A 21,054-nucleotide genomic window follows, 5' to 3' on the forward strand; every position below is an offset into this window, starting at 1 on the left:
GTTAAGTGAATCTGGCTTCCCCATTGACTTTGCTTGTCAGAAGGTCACAAAAGTTTACCATAAGACCCTGGGACACTGCAACCGTTATAAATATAAACTGACTATCAAACATCTGAATTTTGATCACATGACCATGTGGATGCTGGAACAGTCATAAGTGTGAAAAACGGTCATGTCACTTTTTTCAGTGCCATTGTAACTTTGACACTAACAGTCACTAACAAACTGTTGTAACTGGAGGACTACTTATACTCTTAATAGTGGTATCAGAATAGGGGAAAGATAATGTAAAGATTGTAAAAGCTATTACCTTCAATGAAGACTTTGTCCGAGGTTCTGGTTTCTGCCTTGTAGGTGTACTTTTAATAAGCAGAGATTCATCTGTACGAGAATCATAATTCCCATGTTCTGAATCATCTGTATATGTATCTTTCTCTCTTCCTATGTCTGAGTAGGGGGGAAAAAACCAGAAACACATGGACTCGTATTGTATTACTATGGAGACATTATAGCAAAGATACAACCATGGTTCCCTTCATTATTTGCGTTTGCCACATATAGTCAGTATCCTATTATTTTGGACAAAGTCAATACTTACTTTAAGCAAAATTTCTCTTGCTTAATTCTAAAATATGTTTTATGATATCAACATGCCGTAAATCATTCGTTCTTTAGCAATTGAGAGATATTCGTTAATTAAAATGGATTGAGTACTTGTAGCTTAAAATCTCAACTTTTTTCAGGATCAGGTTTTTGGTGCTCCAGCATTGGAACTATTTGATTAGAGAGCAGAGTTCTGTCAGTTATTAAGGAAGTTATTCAGGAAGTTTATGTCCGCAAAAATCAAAACAAATCCCCTAGTAATAATTGCAGTAGAAAAATAACTCAGCTATCAGCATTAGTGAGATAGTTGAGTATTCTTTGTGAAATGAATATATTGATTTTTTTATAAGTCAAATGGAAGCTATGGTAGCTTATATGTTAAGTATACCTTTATTGAATGTTTGTTATAGATTTACCTACAGAGTTTAAATAATCATGCTCTATGATCACAGCCTTTGTGAAGTTTCAGTTGCATATCTTTGTAAAAAGTCAAGAGTAATGGGAGGAGAGGGGTATAGGGGGCGGACATTTTTAATTTTTCACCTTTCAAGTTTTGAACTGACGTAGAGATGTTATTGCAAGTCAAACTGATGTAACATAAATTACATTTTATCAGTGTTTTCAGATCTATTCTAGATCAGCTTCTTAAAGGCATAGTTTACTGGTTGAAGGGCAGACAGACAAAAACCTTAGACAACTGCTTAAAATATCTTTAAGGTGATTGTTTCCCAAAAGTCATGTTGATGGAAAGCTTCAGAGTCTGCACCAAGGCATTCTGAAGTGATTATATACAGTTTATGGCTATGAGGAGCCATTGAATTGAATAAATTCAAACTTTTCCTATGAACCTGATGACCTGGCTCCAGGATGTGTTCTGCTTTTCATCCTTTTTTTCTCCTGTATATACAATTATGGATTTTATGTGATAGACAGGTATAGAGAGTGGTCTTATTGTTCTTTATGTTCTAATGTGTTATATAAATGTCATGGTGCTATATGGGGCTTTTAACAGGTCCTCTACCAATACATTCTTAGAATAAGCACCAAACTTGTCATTGTTTATATGAATAGATTGCAGTTACAGATTAGGTCACACCACTGCAGTACATTTTTTTTTTTAAAAAAAAAATCAAATTGTATGGGATATTGTAGAAACATATAAATCAGGGGTGAAATTCAACAGGTTCTGACCAGTTCTGGAGAACCGGTAGCGGAAATTATGAGTAGTTCGGAGAACTGGCAAATACCACTTCTGGCTGGCCCCAGAGTGGGGTGGGAATGGAGATTTTGCAGTATCCTTCCCCTGCCACACCCACCAAGCCACGCCCACAGAACTGGTAGGAAAAATTTTTGAATTTCACCCCTGATATAAGTCCATCCTGTTAGAAAATAGCCTCAGTAATAATAAAGTTAAGCGAACCAGTCGCATAGACAAAGAAGACAAAGAATCCAGTTGCAAAGGAGAAAGAAAGGGAATCAATACATCTGTAACTTTTCATACCTAACTTTAGATGTTGTGTTTCATATAATCTGAGTGACTTAGTTAATTAGTTTATACCAGGAACTTCCTTGTAATGTGGAGGTATAACAGCTGTAGGGGAAGAAGTGCTTGCTGAAACACAGGGCACTGCAGAACAGACCTATGGACATTTCTAAACAATAATAAGGAACAGCTTTTTTATTTGTTGACTTAACAAGTAAACATTTTTCCACAACAGTTTGAGATTAGAAGTGAGATGGAAGCAGTTGATCGGTGAGTATTTGAATAAGACAGAAACAGGGTACCCAGGGATAATTTCATATTTGCCCCTTGCCTTCACTTCTAAACAATTCTCTTTCCAATCTGAGCTTGGTAAAGAACAAGTATAGTTAAGCTGACATGGTGTTCTTCTTGCTTGTTGGGGTACTTGCATTAGTAAAGGAACACATTTCCCCCCCCCAACAATCTTCTTTCTCAGTCTCAGTTTGGTTCATTAGTCATGGTCATTATGCATCAGAGACCCTTTGTATAACAAAAGGGAGTCATATTCTATTTGAAGTCTCAAATAGAAATCACTGGTAGGTGATCTGGTGCTTCAGATATTTGCATTACATCACCTATAAGGTAAAGTTAAAGGTTCTCCTTGTACATATGTGCTTGTTCTTCCCTACTCTAGGGGGCAGTGCTCATCTCTGTTTCAAAGCTGAAGAGCCAGCACTGACCGAAGACATCTTTGTGGTCATGTGGCCAGCATGATTAAATGCCAAAGGCGCACGGAACACTGTTACCTTCCCACCAAAAGTGGTCCCTATTTTTCTACTTGCATTTTTTATGTGCTTTCGAACTGCTAGGTTGGCGGAAGCTGGGACAAGTAACAGGAGTTTACCCCATTATGTGGCACTAGGGATTCGAACCATTGAACTGCCGACCTTTCTATCGACAAGCTCAGCGTTTTAGTCACTGAGCCACTACAACCCTTCTCATCACCTATAAGGTAAAGATAAAGGTTCCCCTCACACATATGTGCTAGTCGTTCCCGACTCTAGGGGGTGCTCATCTCCATTTCAAAGCCAAGAGCCAGTGCTGTCTGAAGATGCCTGTAACTGCATTTTTGTATTTACCAGCTGAGCTCATATTTTTGGACTCTAAGACTTTCCGTAGCTTGCCAAGTCCTTATCTCTTATCAGTAAGCTAACTACATATATCCACATTCCTTTCTTTCTATTTCACACTTTTCTTTGTTCTCTTGCCAAGAGAAGTCCGGCTGCAGAAATGTAGCCGGTAGGAACTTTACCAAAATGTAACAATTTAATTATTTAGATCAGTAAGATATTTTATTTTCTTTTTTTTTTTTTTTTTTTTTTTTTTTTTAAATTTTTTATTGTAAACAAACATACACATATAGACATAAACATTAAAACAAACTAGACATAAACTAACTATACAATGAAATCAAGTCGCATGACTTGAACTTTGAAAGTAGAGCTACTTCGGTAATTATATATCAATATATCTATATATATTATCTTTCATCTTGTATCAATGTTTATATAACGATATTTCCTGTTATTTACTTATTTTTGTAGTATTGGGTGGTAATCTCTTATTTCGTGTCTTTTTTATCTAACCATTTGTACCATTCTTGCCAAATTAAGTAAAAGTCTGTATCTTCTTTTCCTTGTATTTCTTTGGTCAATTTGTCCATTTCTGCACATTCCATAATTTTTTGTATTATTTTTTCTTCTGGTGGCGTGTTTTCCAATTTCCACATTTGTGCGAAGACAATTCTAGCTGCAGTTAGGATATGTATTATCAAATGTTGTGTCTCTTTTTTATAGTCCTTTGTCAGTATACCTAATAGATAAGTTTCTGGTCTGAGGGGTACTTTTTGGGCGGTAATTTCTTCCAGCTGACTTTGAATTGTTTTCCAAAATTTTTTGACTTTGGGGCATGACCACCACATGTGGTAGTAGGTCCCCTTCTGTATTTTACACTTCCAACAGTTCTGATTAGTATTGGGAAACATCCTTGCCAACCGTGCAGGGGGGAGATGCCACCTATAAAACATCTTGTACGTATTTTCTTTGTAGGGCACGGACATTGTCAGCTTAGTATTTACTTTCCATATTTTTTCCCAATTCTCTAGGTTAATATTATATCCAAAATTTTTGGCCCAAATAATCATATTTTCCTTCACCACTTCTTCTTCCAATTTGTATTTTAATAGATAGTTATATATTTTAGCTATTAATTTGTCATCTGATTGCATTATAATTTTATCTAATTCATTTCTTTCTTTTTGGATTCCAAATTTTTCCATATCACTTTTATATCTTGATTTTATCTGTAAATACGGCCACCAATCAATATCCGTGCCTTGTTGTCTCAGTTCCTCTCTTGTTTTCATATCTCCCTCTGTGTTCAACAATTCGTCATAGGTTTTCATCCTGTCTGTGTCCATTGTGTTCGGGTAGATTTGGGCCTCCATGGTTGATAGCCATCTTGGGATTTTGTCGTAGTGTTTTCTCCTTATTTCAGTCCAAATTTTTGCCAGTGCTCCTCTGATATAATGTCTCCTGAAGTGTTCATGTTGTCTGGGCTTTTCTTCCCATAGAAATGCGTGCCAACCTTTTGACAGGTCAAATCCTTCTAGTGCTAGTGTTCTTTTATCTTTAAGTGTCATCCAATCCTTAATCCAAGTTAAAGCTGTTGCAGTGTAATAGGTTTGCCAATCTGGTAGTCCCAGACCACCCCTTTCTTTAGTGTCCTGCAAGTGTTTCAGTTTAATCCTGGCTCTTTTTCCATGCCATAAATACTTTAATATCATTTTGTCAAGGTCTTTGAAGTATGATTTTCCTGGGTTTATCGGTATTGTTCTAAATAGATATAGTATTTTTGGTAGAATTGTCATTTTAATTGAAGCAATTTTGCCTAGTAGTGATAATTTCAACTTACTCCATACCTCTAAGTCCTTCTGGATTTGTTTGGCCAATTTGATGTAATTGTCTTCTTTGAGGGATGATATCTTATTGGTGAGCCAGATTCCTAGATATTTTATTTTGGTTGTTGTTTGTATTCCTAATGTCTCTTCCAATTCTTTCTCCTGGGTTTTTGTCAAATTTTTGGTTAGTAGTTTAGTTTTTTGCCTATTAATTCTCAATCCTGCCACTTCGCCATATTGATCTATCTTCCTTAGTAAATTCAGTCCTGATTGTTTTGGTCGTTCTAAAATGAATACTACATCGTCTGCGAATGCCTGTAATTTATACTCCTGGTTTTTTGTTCTTAATCCTTTTATTTCATTGTCGTTCCTGATTTCATTCAACAGTGGTTCCAATGCTAATATATATAATATAGGAGAGAGGGGACATCCTTGTCTCACTCCCTTAGATATTTTAAATTGGTCTGTTGTCTCTCCGTTTATCCATATTTTTGCAATTTGGTCTGAGTATATTGTTTTAATCATATTTAAAAATTTGTCACCGGTTCCCATTTTTTCTAATTGTAGTATTAAGAATCCCCAGTTAAGATTGTCGAACGCCTTTTGTGCGTCAAGGAAGAGTAGAGCCATCTTTTCATTCGATTTTTGCTCATAATATTCCAGTATATTTATTATTGTTCTTGTGTTCTTGTTAATTTGCCTGTTTGGAATGAATCCATTTTGATCAGGATGGATGTAATTCACAATAATTTTCTTCATTCTCTGGGCCATGATTGATGTAAATAGTTTATAGTCTACGTTTAGAAGTGATATAGGTCTGTAGTTTTTGGTTTGGGTGAGATCTGAGTCTTCTTTGGGTATCAGAGTGATGATTGTTTCAATCCATGATTTGGGAATTTTGGCTTCTAAGATTGCTTCATTTAGGACTTGTAATAAAATATCATCTATTGGCTGGTATTCAATTTTGTAAAATTCCGTTGGGATGCCGTCTGGACCTGGTGTTTTATTGTTGTTCAGCTTCTTCTTTGCTTCCATTAATTCTGACATCGATATTTTATTTTCTTCTTTACAATAAATATGAGTTTAATTAGAAGATGTATTCCGGTTTTATTTTTCAAGAGTATACACAAGGAAAGTGCCATGATCTAGGCAATTACCCCAGGAAGGTAACGGGGCTGATTGCCTTTGACAACACCTCCATGGTCATGTGGCTGGCAGGACTAAATGCCAAAGGCGCACGGAACACTGTTACCTTCCCACCAAAGGTGGACCCTATTTTTCTGCTTGCAGTTTTTATGTGCTTTCGAACTGCTAGGTTGGCAGAAGCGGGACAAGTAATAGAAGCTCACATCGTTATGTGGCACTAAGGATTTGAACAGCTGAACTGCTAATCTTTTGATCAACAAGCTCAGCATCTTAGCCACTGAGCCACCACATCCCTATATCACCTATATCTATATGTAGATAGGTGATATAGGGACCTATATCTATATCACCTATATATATGTATATATACACCTATATCTATATCTATAACACCTATAGACATGGCCATTTATCTTGATAGCTGGGGCTTGTGGGAAATGTAGTCTTACATATTGAGACTTTCTAGTTTGTCTTCCTCTGACTGACTCTATTTTAGGGGAATTTATCCAAAACTGTCATTTTCTCAGATACAGATGAAATTACAATGGTATCAATTCTTGGTTAATGGATGAACTATAAAGGAAGTCTAAAACCAAATCAAGCAGAAGTGGGTCCTATTTATATATGCTATAGAATAAATATGTACATGAATACAATAGTCTTTCATTTCTCTGCAAATCAGAATATAATTTATTGCTTTTCATTAAAAAATGGCCATACGGTTTCAAAATCAAAACTAAATAATTTTAGATATTTGGGAATAAAATAAAGCCTAGAACAGATTCTTTCTTACTTTTCTTTGTAGAAAAGAAATAACTGATGGAGGCACTTTTTATTTTGTCTTTTCAGCACAAAAAAAAACCCCTGATTGGCCTTGTTGGTGCTTGGAAATCATAAAAGTTTTAAATACTGATCAAAGCCAAACATTGTTTTTGTTTGCTTTTTACTAAAATACTTTCCAGAAGCATAGTCAACATTTTTGTCTCATCTCTAATTGTTTTGGTTTGCCAATATTTAATATAATGTATAAAAAAAATTAAACATTAGCGATATTGGTTTTCATGAAACTTTTATTGCTCTAGGTTCAGATTATTAAGCCTATTATCAGAAATTGTTTATTACTAGCATTTTTCTCCAGTAATAACAATTACTTGGTGTTAGTTCAATAAACTGCAGTTTAGTTATCTATGGATAAGGATTGCGTTGGGAACCAATGAATAGTAACTAGGGAACTGCCCTTCTTCCCCACCCTAGAAAAGGTCATGAGCCAGAATTCTCTAAAGTGGACAGTAGTAACCCCTAAGGTTTGATGGAATTATCCAAGCTGTTGTTGTTACTGTTATTATCATTTGTAGTACTATTATTTAAAATAATACTTATTAATTTGTAATTAATTAATAATATTTATTAAATTATTTTCATGTAATAAATTTTGGGGTGGTTAATGAAAAATTGAAACTTCTCAAAGGAGTCGGTGAGCTGAAGAGTTTTGGGTTTCTGGCCATTACAATAAATAAGTATACATTTTCTTAAATTCTTTTGTTGCTACCATAATTTTCCACTAACTTCTAAAGACCAAGCTTTTTTTGGAGAGCTTTCCCGATTTGTGTTGTGTAGTTGCTAATTTTTTTTTCATATTCTTGCAGTGCTGTGCTTTTAATTATGCATGAGTTTTGTTTTATACGGATAGTTCTTGACTTATGACCAAAATTGGGCCCAAAATTTCTGAGGCATTTGTTAACTGAGTTTTGCCCCATTTTATAACATTTCTTGCCACAGTTGTTAAGTGAATCACTTCAGTTCAGGGGTGAAATGCTACAGGTTCGGATTGGTTCTCCCAAACTAGTAGTAAAAAATGCTACTGGTTCGGGCGAACTGGTATTTCCGACGATCAGCTGGGCGACGATCAGCTGTGACACACGATTTATATTAGTTAGAATCTTCGGATTTCCTGCTTTCTAGCTAATCTAAATTGCATGGCACAGCGGATTTCCCCCCCTTGCTGTTCTACTTACCTTTGCAGACTCGGAAGGCTTCAAAATGTTCCTTTTTTAGCGCTGCGTGGGCGCGTCTCAGGTGTGCATGTGCACGGAAAGCATGCACTCAGTAGCAGACTCATAGAACAGGTAGCAGACTTCAGAGATTTTCACCGCTGCTTCAGTTGTTAAATTAATAACAAGCTTGTTAAATAAAGTTTCCTCATTGACTTTGCTTGGCAAAAGGTTACAAAAAGTGATGAGATGACCCCAGGACACTGAAACCATCATAAATACGAGAATTGCCAAATCCCCAGGTTTTGATCATGTGATCATGGGGATGCTGCAATGGTTATAAAGTATGAAAAAAGGTCATAAGTCACTTTTTCCAGTGCTGTTGTAACTCTTAATAGTCACTAAATGAACTGCTGTAAGTCGAGGTCTACCTGTTTTGTATTTTTCTTTGTGATGAGAGTAAGTTTTGATTGCAGTGGCATACAAATAGATTAAATAAATAAATAATTGTCAAATTTGGTGATCGTCCTGTGAAAACAAAAATCAATTCTTTTTGGAACAATAGGAGGCTCCTCCCCCACCACTCAATTCTTAGTTTTCTGTAGTAAGTACAACTGGTCATATTTTATGGAGTAGGAGAAATATTGGTTTGTCCCAAACTGGTATTTTTGCTGCATAGTTTGAGTAGCCCAGTTAAGTTCTGAAACGTGAGCGTGGAATGAAATGTGAGTCCATGATTTACGTGTTTACTCCTTACTCCACAATTATTGTGGTCCAGTGGTGGGTTGCCCCTGGTTCAGACCAGTTCACAAGAACCGGTAGTAAAACCGGTGGGAGGCCCCGCTCATCACCCCGGATGTCGTCATTGGCAATCTGCGCATGCATAGAAGCAAGGCAGATCTCATTGAGAACCGGTAGTAAAGGTAAGTAGAACCTACCCCTGTTGTGGTCCCACAAAATACTAAAGCAACAAATCATATTATTGCTTTGTGAGCTACCTCCCTCTCCCTCCCTCCTCCCCCCTCTCTTTCCCCCTCCCCCTCCTTCCCAAGGTGTGATAAAAACACAAGACATTTTAAGTTATCCATTTTGTCTGGAGAAGATAAAGGGGAGGAATGACAGCTATTTTCAGGTCCTAAAAAACTGTTACGTAGAAGATAAAGGAAAATTGTTCCCAAAAAATACAGCAACAAAAAGGAAATTTAAATTTAAGGAAGTTGATTTTACTTGTATGTCAGGAAAAAAGAGATTCCCTTTAGTGACTCACCTTCTTTCAGTAAATTTGGCCTTAAGTAAAAGTCCTTCACAGATTTCACTGCATAGAACCACTCCCTGCTTTGTATTCTCAAGCATCTAGTGTAGCAAGTTTGTAAGAAGATGTAACTTGGAAAGAATTTTCCTTTATTTTGGCAGTGTATTTCACATCTCAAGGTTGTAAGCTAATAGGTATTCTGACACCATGATGGTAGGCTAATTAATATTTCAACTTCATGGATTTTTCTGCAAACAGGTTGACATACATGATAGTGTTTTCCCCAGTGGTGGGATTCAATTTTTTTAACAACCTGTTCTGTGGGCGTGGCTTAGTTGGGGGTGTGGCTTGGTGGTCATGTGACCGGGTGGGCATGGCTAGCTGGTCATGTGACCGGGTGGATGTGGCTATGTGCATAGGGACTACTCAGAGGGCTGAAAAAAGTCATTTCTGACTGTTCCTCACATTTTTGACCGGTCCTCACCCTTATGACTGGTCATCGTTTATGCCCATTGTAGCATTCTTAACAACCGTGTCACTCATTTCACAACTGCTTCTCTTCACCATGGTGACAAGATAGGGTGAAAAACGTAAAATGTGAAGACAGTCGTAAGTTCGAGAAGTGGTCAAAAGTGCGAGGACCAGTCAAAAATAACTTTTTCAGCCCTCTTGAGTAATCCATATGCACAAAAGGATACAGCAATAGAGAGGGATGAAGGAAGGAGAAGAGAGATGGAAGAAAGAAGGAGAGAGAGGGAAGGAAGAGAAGGGAGGAAGGAAGGGAAGGGAAATTAGAGTAGGAGTGAGGGTAAGAGAGGGAGGAAGAGAGGAGGAGAAGGAGAAAGGAAGAGGAAGTAGGGTGGAGAAGAAGTGGGGGGGGGAAGAAAGTAAGAAAGAAAGAAAAGAGAGAAGTGGTAGGTTTGAGGAGAAAGATTGCTGTACAATAAAAAAGATGAAATGGAAGAAAGGCAATCCCAAACAAATATAAAGGTATTAAGATAAAGAATGAATTGTTAAACTTTAAAGAATAAAAGAGAACAAATATTAATAAATAGCAATAATTAGAAACATACATACAAACATACAATGTATTTTCTTTGAACAGAATATTTGGCCAGTTCACAAATTTAAAGTGTTTAGTCATTTCAATTAAATTTACAATTTCTATATTTCCTTTTTGCCATATTTATTCCTTATCTATTCTTTAAAAAAACCAATATTACCCTTCATTCTCATCTCTAATCTTAATAAAATTCAATTTTTCCCTTCTATTCTATATTATACCCCTTCCCATTGTCATCTATTTTTATATCCATCCTCACATTGGTTAATTATGTAATATTACAGTTGTTTAATATAAATTCAACATTTTAATATAAATCAATTAGTTATATAACTATCTTTTTTGTATATTAATCAATATGAACATGAATATTCCAATTATTTCCATGCAATCCAATTTCTTACAAATCAATTAATTATATTTACCAATAATAATAAACCAAATAATTTCCCCCATATATTCCTCCAAACCACAACTTAACCATTTATGCTTTCCACACAATATACAATTAATAGTATCTCAATTATTACAATTCCCTAGTTAAATAGAGCTTTTTTTTCTTTTGCATTTTAAAATCTTGAACTCTCATCTTTTTCCCTAAATTTCTCATTGTTTGCACCTACCTTTTTTGGTGAGGAAAAAGAAAAGAAATCTGCCTGCCTAATTTTCCAACGTTGCAGCAACAGCAAAGCCAACAGCCTGCTTTACTTTAAGTTTCGCTTTTCAGCATAGCTAGGGGAAAAAAAATCTTCTCCAGCACTCTTTGCAAGCAAGCAGCAGAGCCCTGAGCAAAACAGCTGAGAGCAAATCAGCTGAGAGTCGGGAGGCCGATCTAATCAAGGGGCTAATTAGCCTATGCTGAAGCTCTGGGCCAATAAAACTACAAAAAAACACTGAACCGTTTGTTAAATTGCTGGCTCGCCCACCACTATTTATTGGCAATAAATAGTGGTGCAGAGGGGCGGGGCAAGGGGCGGGCAAACCAGCAATTTAATAAACCATTCGGCCGAACCGCCTAGAACCGGCAGAATCCCACCACTATTTTTCCCCAAGAAATATATATTGCCTGTGATTTTGCACATCAAGTCTCTTCTGTGTAAAATTGCTTTGATATGTGTTATCTTCATATGTATTCTAAAAGTAAAGGCATTCATAGGAGAAGATTGCACAGATCCCTGGTACAAGCCACACTGATGTCATATCTGTGTGATATGACCGATACAAATAACATAATTCACATCATTTGCATATCAAGAAGGATGTGATGTTACTTGCTCTTATCATCACTGAAATTGCCTATGGAGGATTGGATTAGCCAATGGAAGGCACCCTTGTACTTTTTAAAGGGGCTGAGATACAACGAAGTCTTCTTTTGCATGGAAGAAAAACAGCAATGTTTGCAAAGTCTCCTTTTTTCACACTCTTTTCTTTTATCCTTTCAGACTAGTTGTCAGGGAATGTATAGGCTATAAAGAGCCTTACCACCAAATACAATTACTGTTATAAACTATAATTCACTTTGCTCTCATTTAGATGAACTTTCTGTTTACATCATTATCTTCCCATTGTTCACAGAAGAGTTTATAATTTTCTTTTGCAGTTTGGAATAAACCAGAGTGATTGGTTCTATTTTAACCTGGGCCATTGTGGTTTACTTAAACTAATCACATTAGGTAAAGGTTCCCCTTGCACATATGTGCTAGTTGTTCCTGACTCTAGGGGGCAGTGCTCATCTTTGTTTCAAAGCCAGTGCTGTCCTAAGATGTCTCCGTGGTCATGTGGCCAGCATGACTAAATGTCAAAGGTGCACAGAATGCTGTTACCTTCCCACCAAAGGTGGTCCCTATTTTTCTACTTGCATTTTTTTACGTGCTTTAGAACTGCTAGGTTGGAAGGAGCTGGGACAAGTAATGGGAGCTCTCCCTGTTAGGCGGCACTAGGGATTTGAACCGCTGAACTGCTGACCTTTTGATCGACAAGCTCACTCTCTTAGCCACTGAGCCACCGCGTCCCTAGCCCTAACCTAACCCTAACCCTAACCCTAACCCTAACCCTAACCCTAACCCTAACCCTAACCCTAACCCTAATCACATTACAATTGGTTAAACTGGGATCCGATACTACAGTTTGATCTAGGTTTATTATAATAAGTTCTGTAGATCAGTTCCAAAACTGCATACAGAGAATGCAAGCTTAGTCCTAATTGAAGGTCTTGAAAACAGCCATATCTTTTTCCCAGTACTCTCTACAGCTGCCATACAGTTAAGACATATTTATTTGAAATGTCACAGATATTGCTTTCTTCTAAAACCCATCCCCAGCATGTTTATGGAATTGAATCTGAAGCATTATACTGTGCTTAACAATTATCTATGCTTAACTTAGAGATTCATACATAATAGCAAATTGGGTTGTGATAGTACAACACCCCCCACCCCTCAATACAATTCCCCTGGAATGGCCTTTGGTTAATGCTCTTACTAAGCTGCTTTTCTGCTAGCCTACAATTTGCTTGTCTCAGGCATTTGTCCATTTCATTTAGCTACTACTGCAGTTTGAGAAGGTCCTGCTGAAAGAGCTGAGATAACATTTCCCTTTCATGCCCTTCTTGAAACCTCTTACCTCTGATCCGGCCTCACAAATTATATCTCTAACTGCATCAGGTTATCTATATATTGATCCCGACATATGTTTATTTCCAAGGAGACCCACATAAGCCCCGTTAAAATCCTTTGAATTTAAGCACTTGACAATGCATTCATAACATGGTAGGTTTTTCACTGCTGTCACGTTGGATGATATTTTCTTCAATAATGTTTTTTTTTGGGGGGGGGGGGCTGCGTGTGTCTGTTTTCTTACCTACATGGTTGTGCAGGATTCTTTGAAAGACAGAAGCAATGCTGAATCAGTTGTTGCTTCCTACACTGATAATAGCATAGTGCAGGTAGTCGTCGGCTTACAACAGTTCATTTAATGACCGTTTCAGGTTACAGCGGCACTTATGACCGTTTTTCACACTTACGACCATTGCAGCATCCCCGCGGTCACGTGATCAAAGTTCGGATGCTTGGCAACGGACTCATATTTATGACGGTTGCAGTGTCCCAGGATCATGTGATCAGCTTTTGCTTCTGACAAGCAAATACAGTGGGGAAGCAAGAAAGATTGTAAAATGGGTCAAAACTCACTTAACAAATATCTCACTTCTCAACAGCGGGAAATTTTGGGATCGATTCTGGCTGTAAGTCAAGGACTACTTGTATCCCTATTTTCTCAGATTGTCTCCAGAGTGCAAATATATGGCATGGTATATAAGCAATGTCTCCAAATTGATTTTTCATTGGATCTGTTCCAGTGGTCACATTCAATTACTTGTTGAAGATGTTGTCATTTATGTTTTTTTTTAGGGGGGTTGCACAGAATAGGCAGTTTATTCAATGGCCCAAAGCCCCTGATGATGAACCTATGGCACACGTTACAGAGGTGGACGTATAACAGAGGTGGCACGCAGAGCCCTCTCTGTGGGCAGGTGCACCATTGCCAGCTGCTCTTCTTGTTCACGGCCAGCTGTTTGCGGGTGCTGGACCACCAGAAAACAGCCCAAAAAATGCCCCCAAAATAGGCATGTGCACCCTGGCCAGCTGGTCTTCAGGTTTCTGGTGTGTGCGAAGACCAGTTGGCTGGCGCACATGCGCTTGACAGAAACCGAAAGACCAGCTGGCATGCGCACCGGGCAGCTGATCTTCAGGTTTCTGGCACTCTGGCGCACACACAAGCACACACATTTTGGTTTGGGCATTTGATGTCAAAAAGGTCCGTCATTCCTGGCCTAAGCAAAACATTCAAGTCTAGGATTTTATCCTTCACTGTAGTCAAGGTAGCCCTTCAAGGGCTAAGTATTTTTCAAATTTGTTCTAGCTGCTGGGGAAGGAAATCCTCGAATACCAGATAGAACAAAGCATATAATCAATTGTATCCACTTTCATGGGAGCACCAATGGTTCAGGAAAAAAATAATAATAATCTGTCTTTTTCATAAGGTAGACTAAAAAAATGAATCTTTGGCTGCAGCTAATTTCATCTATCAAAACATCACATGGATTTTTCAGTAATATACCCTGTTTCACTGAAAATAAGACATCCCTTGATAATAAGCCCAATCGGGCTTTTGAGCGCATGCGCTAAAATAAGCCTCCCCCCAAAAATAAGCACTCCCCAAAAATATTTAAATGCAGAACTGGAAATCAGATAAGACGGCAAGAGGAGCCCCATTTTGCTCCATGTGCCCCAAAATAAGGCCTCCCCGAAAATAAGGCCAATGAACCCTTATTTCAGGGTTCAAAAAAATATAAGACAGGGTCTTATTTTCGGGAAACACGGTAGAACAAAAATGGACTGCCTTAAGTGAAGAAAAGAACACATCCAACTTTGTTTCTATGTGGAAACTGTTTCTAGGTTTTGTGCTTGAGATGCAAAAAAAAAAGTATATGAAACTTTGACTTTGGGTTTTGCTGAGGTTTGTTGTTAAAGAAATGGCTAGTTCATATTAGCATGTAAAAGTAAAACATTGTGGCTCTAATGTTATTATCCTATTCTAAACAGAATTGGAAGTCAATACTATTCTTTCTTTTTCCCTTCAACCCCTTTTCCCTCCCCCATTTTTCCACTATTGTATTTTATGTCCTGGTAAACTTAATTAAAAATGTATTAAATAACCAAATTCCAAAACCAAGAATGCTGCCCATGTGCTCTAAAACATCTTGAAATTTTACAGCCAGTGTTACAACATGGATGAAAATCAGTTGGATTTTATACAATAGCCTTTAATAGCTTCATTGTCCACCACTTTCTTGCAGCTCTATCTTACTATTTTCCATTTATTTTTCCTTTTTTCAAGCTACTTGATTAAATATTTATCTAACTCACTTAATTCAGATCCATCCTTAATATCCCCAGGGGGAAAGCTCACAGTAGATCATGAAAGGAATGAAACTCATTCACCATATGTGCTGAATAAGCTCTATCACTGGTGAAGTTCAGGTTCTAGATGTGTCATTCCTTTTCATTATAACCAATTGCATAAGTAATTCACAAGAAGAGGAAGAAATAGCCACAGTTAAGTAATAGACCACTTTGAGAATGAACAATTAAATCTTAAAAATCAAGAGGTTTTCCTAAAATTGATAGTTGCAGGTGAAAGTATTCTAGGGAAGAAACACAGGTTTGATGCAAAACGAAACAGAAGAAAAAGTACCTCAACATCAAATTCATCCTTGTAAATATTTGAATCACTACTTGTCCAGTAATATGTTATGATAATAAAAACATTGCTGGTTTTTCTGCTTCTCCTAAGGGCACCTTTAGCATATCTTCATGATAGTCACAACACCTAATATGCAGAGAAATGCTGAGATTCAGCAGCAGGTGTCTTACAAATGTGTGCCTCTCGTGAAATCTAATTTCCGCTTCATCGAAAAGAAATGCCATTGAATGAAAGGACAGCGTGATGATAGGTTAAGAAGCTGGGTTAGATAAGAGACCCAAGTTCAAGTTTATTCTCCACCAGGAAATTAATTCAGTGGCTTTTGAATGATTTTTCTGTTGCAACCTAACCTATGCTGTAGGATTGATGTAACGTGAAAAATTGAAGGAGGAAATGTATGCTTGCCATGTTTCCTCTTGAAGAAAAGGTAAATCTAACAGACATATACATCATCCAGTTTATTTAATAATATTTAATCTACATATTGGCACTAGTAATTTGAATCAAGCATGGGGAATCTGAACCCTAATTGAGCCCATGGTAAGAATGCTGATGAGTTGGTAATCAATGAGAACTGGAAAAAAAAAACATACTATCCCATTCCCCATGGTTTTAGCAAATAACTGATATCTTGTTGCTGAAGTAGTTGCTCAAGAACTTCTATAAATGGTCTATAGCAGGGGTGGGCTCTTTTACAACCTGTGGCCTTCAACCCCAAAATTTGTGAGGCACCATGGCTGGCTCAGGAATTCTGGGAGTTGAGGTCATTAAGAGACCATAGTTGCCCATCCTTTAGTTTATGGAATAATAGGATAACTGAACTTTTTGGTTAGCACTCTCTCACCTCCTGAAAGAGAAATAAGGCTATTTCTAATAAGTTCTGTACAATATAACAATGTAGAGAAAACTCACCTAAAAATGGATCACAGTATTTTGTATTGGATAACTTGAGTAAGTTGTTTTCCAAGGTTTCCATCACTTTGGCTAAAAGGGAAGTAAAAAAAATTGCATCAAAAAATTAGCAAAATCCATTGTGGCTGAATTGCTTTGGTTTGTTCAATAAGTGAGAGGGTATCGTAAATTATAAAGAAGTGGAGAGATCTGACTAAATCAACACTCACCTCGTTCTGATACTACATTGACCGTAGCACTTGATGCCTCTGCAGTCACAGGCTGAGGCTGAGACTGAGACTGAGGCTGAGGCTGGGGCAGAGGCATCACTTGATTTGACTGAAGAAATGAGGAATGTTTGCTGAGACTTTGTGGATGGGTTTGGCTCTGGGCAAGACATGGCAAAGATCTTCTGGAGGGCTTTAAGGGTGGTTCTTTCACTGTCTCACTCCTGCTTGTATTCATGCCTGAAACCAACAAAGAATCTGAGATTAAATTATAGCAATAAGCCAAGCACCACGTGTTAGCAGGACAGAAGTGTAAAATGTCACAAATCTAGAGATCAAAGATTTGTGTGATTCAAACTTTGCCTTCTGAGAGTTATGAATCTCTTTGTGAGCCTGTTCAAACAGATGGCTGAAACATTGAAATGATAGTTCAATATGACAGACTTCCATTGCTGGTCATTTAATACAGCAGTTCTTACACACAGGTTGAATTCAATCTTTTTAAAGTAGGCTTTGAAATTTTTTCTTCACTTTAGTGTTCCATTGGGATATTCTGATTGGAAAACACAAAGACCCTTTATTCTTTTAATGACCTGAGATGAAAAGTAATAGAAAGTGTTTCCTACATCGTATATAGTGAACTTTCCATTTATGATGTGGAGCTTTTCTTTTTTCTTTCTCATTAAAAAAACACTATCTGATGGGGGAGCATTTAGCTCAGATAAAAGAAAGCTGTTCCCCCCTCCCCACAATTCATATGGAATTTTTCATAACTGGATATAAGAATTTAGGTAGCTTTAGAAGTGAGACAAATAACATGGATTATGAGGCTAGCACTCATTTTAAGGATGATATATTTAACCCCCTGCCTGAATAGATCTGTCATTCACTTTTTTCTGCATTTAAATATTTATATACCTAGTTTTTTCCCCATTCTGTTCATGAAGTAGTCAATGAATCATGAGGATTTCTTATTTAAAAACGGGGGCAATTTGTACCCAGTTTTGTTATCTGAACACTAGTTTCTGGAAGCAAAAAAAAAAAAAAGTGGAATGATAGCTATGTTCATTTAATAGGCTGCTGAAGGCACATTCCGAGGGACTATAGCATTTTATTTATTTATTTAGTTTTACATGGCCACCCATCTTGTCACGGCAACTCTGGATGGCAAACAAATTACAGCATGGCCATTAAATTGTGCAATTCAATGCCTACAATAGTAAAAGAAAAATAAACGGCGGCCATGAGTAAAAACCACATACCATAATTACAGACCATCTGAGCTTTAATATCTTCATTGGGAAAAAAGTCAGGTTTCCACAATTTCCAGGCCTCTAAGGGTCAGGGTCAATCTCCACTATTTCAGAGGGCAAGCAGTATGACAGAAAAGGCATATTTTCTGGAGCCTTCATGATGGCATTATTTAATTGATGTGATCCTGAAGCTTGCTCCCCCTGCTGGATCTAACAGGGCATTGAAGAGAGGGAATGCTTTCTTCAGGGGTAATTCTACCAACAGCACATTGCAGCAGTCTATTAAGAAGATAGCCTAACGATGCTTGACCATGCTTTTGTTACCTAGGTTTGCAGCCTATCCAGAAGAACTCTAATAAAATTATAAGCGAATAAAAATTCCTATCATTTCCGCTAGAGTACATTTGGATCTAAGCCGTAGCCATTTTTAATTGCTAAGCCCACCCACATTGAGTGCCGCAACCTATTTCCACTGCCACAAACAATAATTGGGTAGAAATATGCAATCCTTCAAAATATAGCCCTAAAAATATTGATATTTTTCAGTGGCTGCACATTTCATTTTCCAAATATAATTATTTACTAAACTGCCAAAGTAGAAGAGTGATTTGTGCATATCATTGGACCAATTTTATAGCAACAGCTTGAAAGGATACAGTGAAACCTTAAAAAAAAAAAATCTAAATCTAACCACATTAAGGCAGATGGTGTTGTACCACTCCAGTTAACAGTTCTTTATTTTCTGAAGTATATTTCAGCATTACTTGCCCCCATGTGTAGCAATACTTATCATGGCAGAATAAAATTATTGCTACCAGAAAGATAATTCTTCTGAGAAAATAGCCTTACTAACATTAAGTCTTATCATTCACATAAATATTTACTTATTTATTTGCCTCAGTACTTGATTTGATTAATGTGTTAATGGGTTTTACATTTGGGACCTTCTGGTAGACTGAAGCTATAGCAACCTTCAAATCTGTTTTGAGTATGGATTACCAGGTATGTTGTTGCTACCTTCCCCAATAATAATTTTATAATTCCAAACCTGCATATGGGCGATAGTGGGAATATGGATGCAAATACTAACCATAGAGATACAAAGACATCCTCATTCATTATAGTGGCAAGGATACATACAGTTAGCTCTTCATTGGAAAGAAAAAGAGGAAGCTATTCTAGCATTAGCATCTGAATTTCTGCTCAAGCATTACATATTTTTTACTTACAAAGTAATAAGTATTATGCTAAAGTATCTCACATATTAAATGGATCAATTTCTACTTAGTAATGATAACCTTGGCTTAATGATACAAACTGAAAAAGAGACTGTTTTTTTCTGCCACTGCAGTTAAGATTCATTAGCATGGGAATCGCTTTTTAATTTATAGAGCTCATTAGTTGTCAAGTAGGTTTTAACATCTTCCTGTATTATAATTGCTGACCTAAAATTTGTGGGTGCGTATTGTCCTCAATTTCCTTATGTCCTGCAAAGGATGTCAATGTAATATAATCCAAGCAGCATTTTAGGACAAAAACCTGTTTATTAGAAAGACAAGCATGAAACCATTCATTACCCTAAAGCCTTTTGCAGCTGTACTAGTCTGCCAAAATGGGAAAAAAAATAATAGTAAGCTTGAATAGGGCGTTGCATTTGAGGGAGGAGATACAGAAAAAGGTAGCATGTTACATGTCAGCACTGATAACAATATCTGGGATAACATTGGCATGACATTGTCTTGTTCATTCAATAGGTTTTCAGGGGGAGTATCATGAATACCACCAGTGATCTCTAAGTAACAACTTTTGAATTGATTTTTTCTGGCTAGGAACTGGAGACATGGAAATTAAAATTGAACAGAACCTTAAAGGATTTCTTCACTGTCATGGAAATGTGATTGAAGAACTTCTTTGAAGACTCTCTATAAAACGTGAGTTTTACTCACATTTTCACTCACCCTCACCCTCTGCCTCTGTTGGATCGCTGGTCCCCATTCGCTTACCCCACCCACTCCCAAACTATTGCTGAGTCCCAGTTGATGGCTAGAGGGAAAAAAACTGTTTAAATTCTTGCCATGGGGCTTCAAAGGGCCGCCCTACAGCTGATCAGTGTTAAAAGAAAACAAATGAGTAGACTGGTGCCTGCAAAAATAGAAAAAAACAGCCCCTTTCAGCTTCAGCATAGGTTAATTACCATAAGTTGATTTGATCAGCCTCCCGACTCTCAGCTGATTTGCTCTCAGCTGTTTTGCGGAGGGCTCTGTTGCTAGCTAGCTGCAAAGAGGTAAATTGCTGGAGCAAATGTTTTTTTCCCCTAGCTATGCTGAAAAAGCGAAACTGAAAGTAAAGCAGGGTCTTTGCTGCAACGTGGCAAAATGAGGCAGAGAGAGATTTCTTTTTCTTTTTCCTCACCAAAAAAGGTAGGTGCAAAACTGCAAACAATGGGAAATTTAGGGCAAAAGAGGAGATTCAAGATTTTAAAACACAAAAGGAAAAAAGCTCTATTTAACTAGGGAATTGTAATAATTGAGATACTATTAATTGTATATTGTGTTGAAAGCAGAAATGGTTAAGTTGTGGTTTGTCGTTTGGAGGAATATATGGGGGAAATTATTTGGTTTATTATTATTGGTAAACATAATTAATTAATTTGTAAGAAATTGGATTGCGTGGAAATAATTGGAATATTCATGTTCATATTGATTAATATACAAAAAAGATATTATATAACTAATTGATTCATATTAAAATGTTGAATTTGTATCAAACTGTATTACATAATTAAATAATTAACCAATGTGAGGATGGATATAAAAATAGATGACAATGGGAAGGGGTATAATATAAAATAGAAGGGAAAAATTGAATTTGATTAAGATTAGAGATGAGGATGAAGGGTAATATTGTTTTTTTAAAAAAATAGATGAGGAATAAATATGGCAAAA

At 36.9% G+C, this 21,054-nt stretch overlaps 1 protein-coding gene across 1 annotated transcript; it reads right to left on the bottom strand.

Moving 5' to 3' along the window:
* Positions 1-217: 217 nt before the first annotated feature.
* LOC139310971 (anoctamin-3-like) lies at positions 218-20,104 on the bottom strand. The gene is made up of 4 exons (XM_070935272.1): positions 20,068-20,104; positions 16,860-17,096; positions 16,651-16,722; positions 218-447 (listed from the first exon to the last, which is right to left on the bottom strand). The coding sequence occupies exons 1-4, from the start codon at positions 20,102-20,104 to the stop codon at positions 218-220; spliced, it is 576 nt and encodes a 191-aa protein (XP_070791373.1).
* Positions 20,105-21,054: the final 950 nt, after the last annotated feature.

The sequence above is a fragment of the Pituophis catenifer genome, unplaced genomic scaffold, assembly GCF_029215685.1.
Source record: "Pituophis catenifer annectens isolate HBS135680 unplaced genomic scaffold, rPitCat1.0.hap2 SCAF_1, whole genome shotgun sequence".
Classification (NCBI taxonomy): domain Eukaryota; kingdom Metazoa; phylum Chordata; class Lepidosauria; order Squamata; family Colubridae; genus Pituophis; species Pituophis catenifer.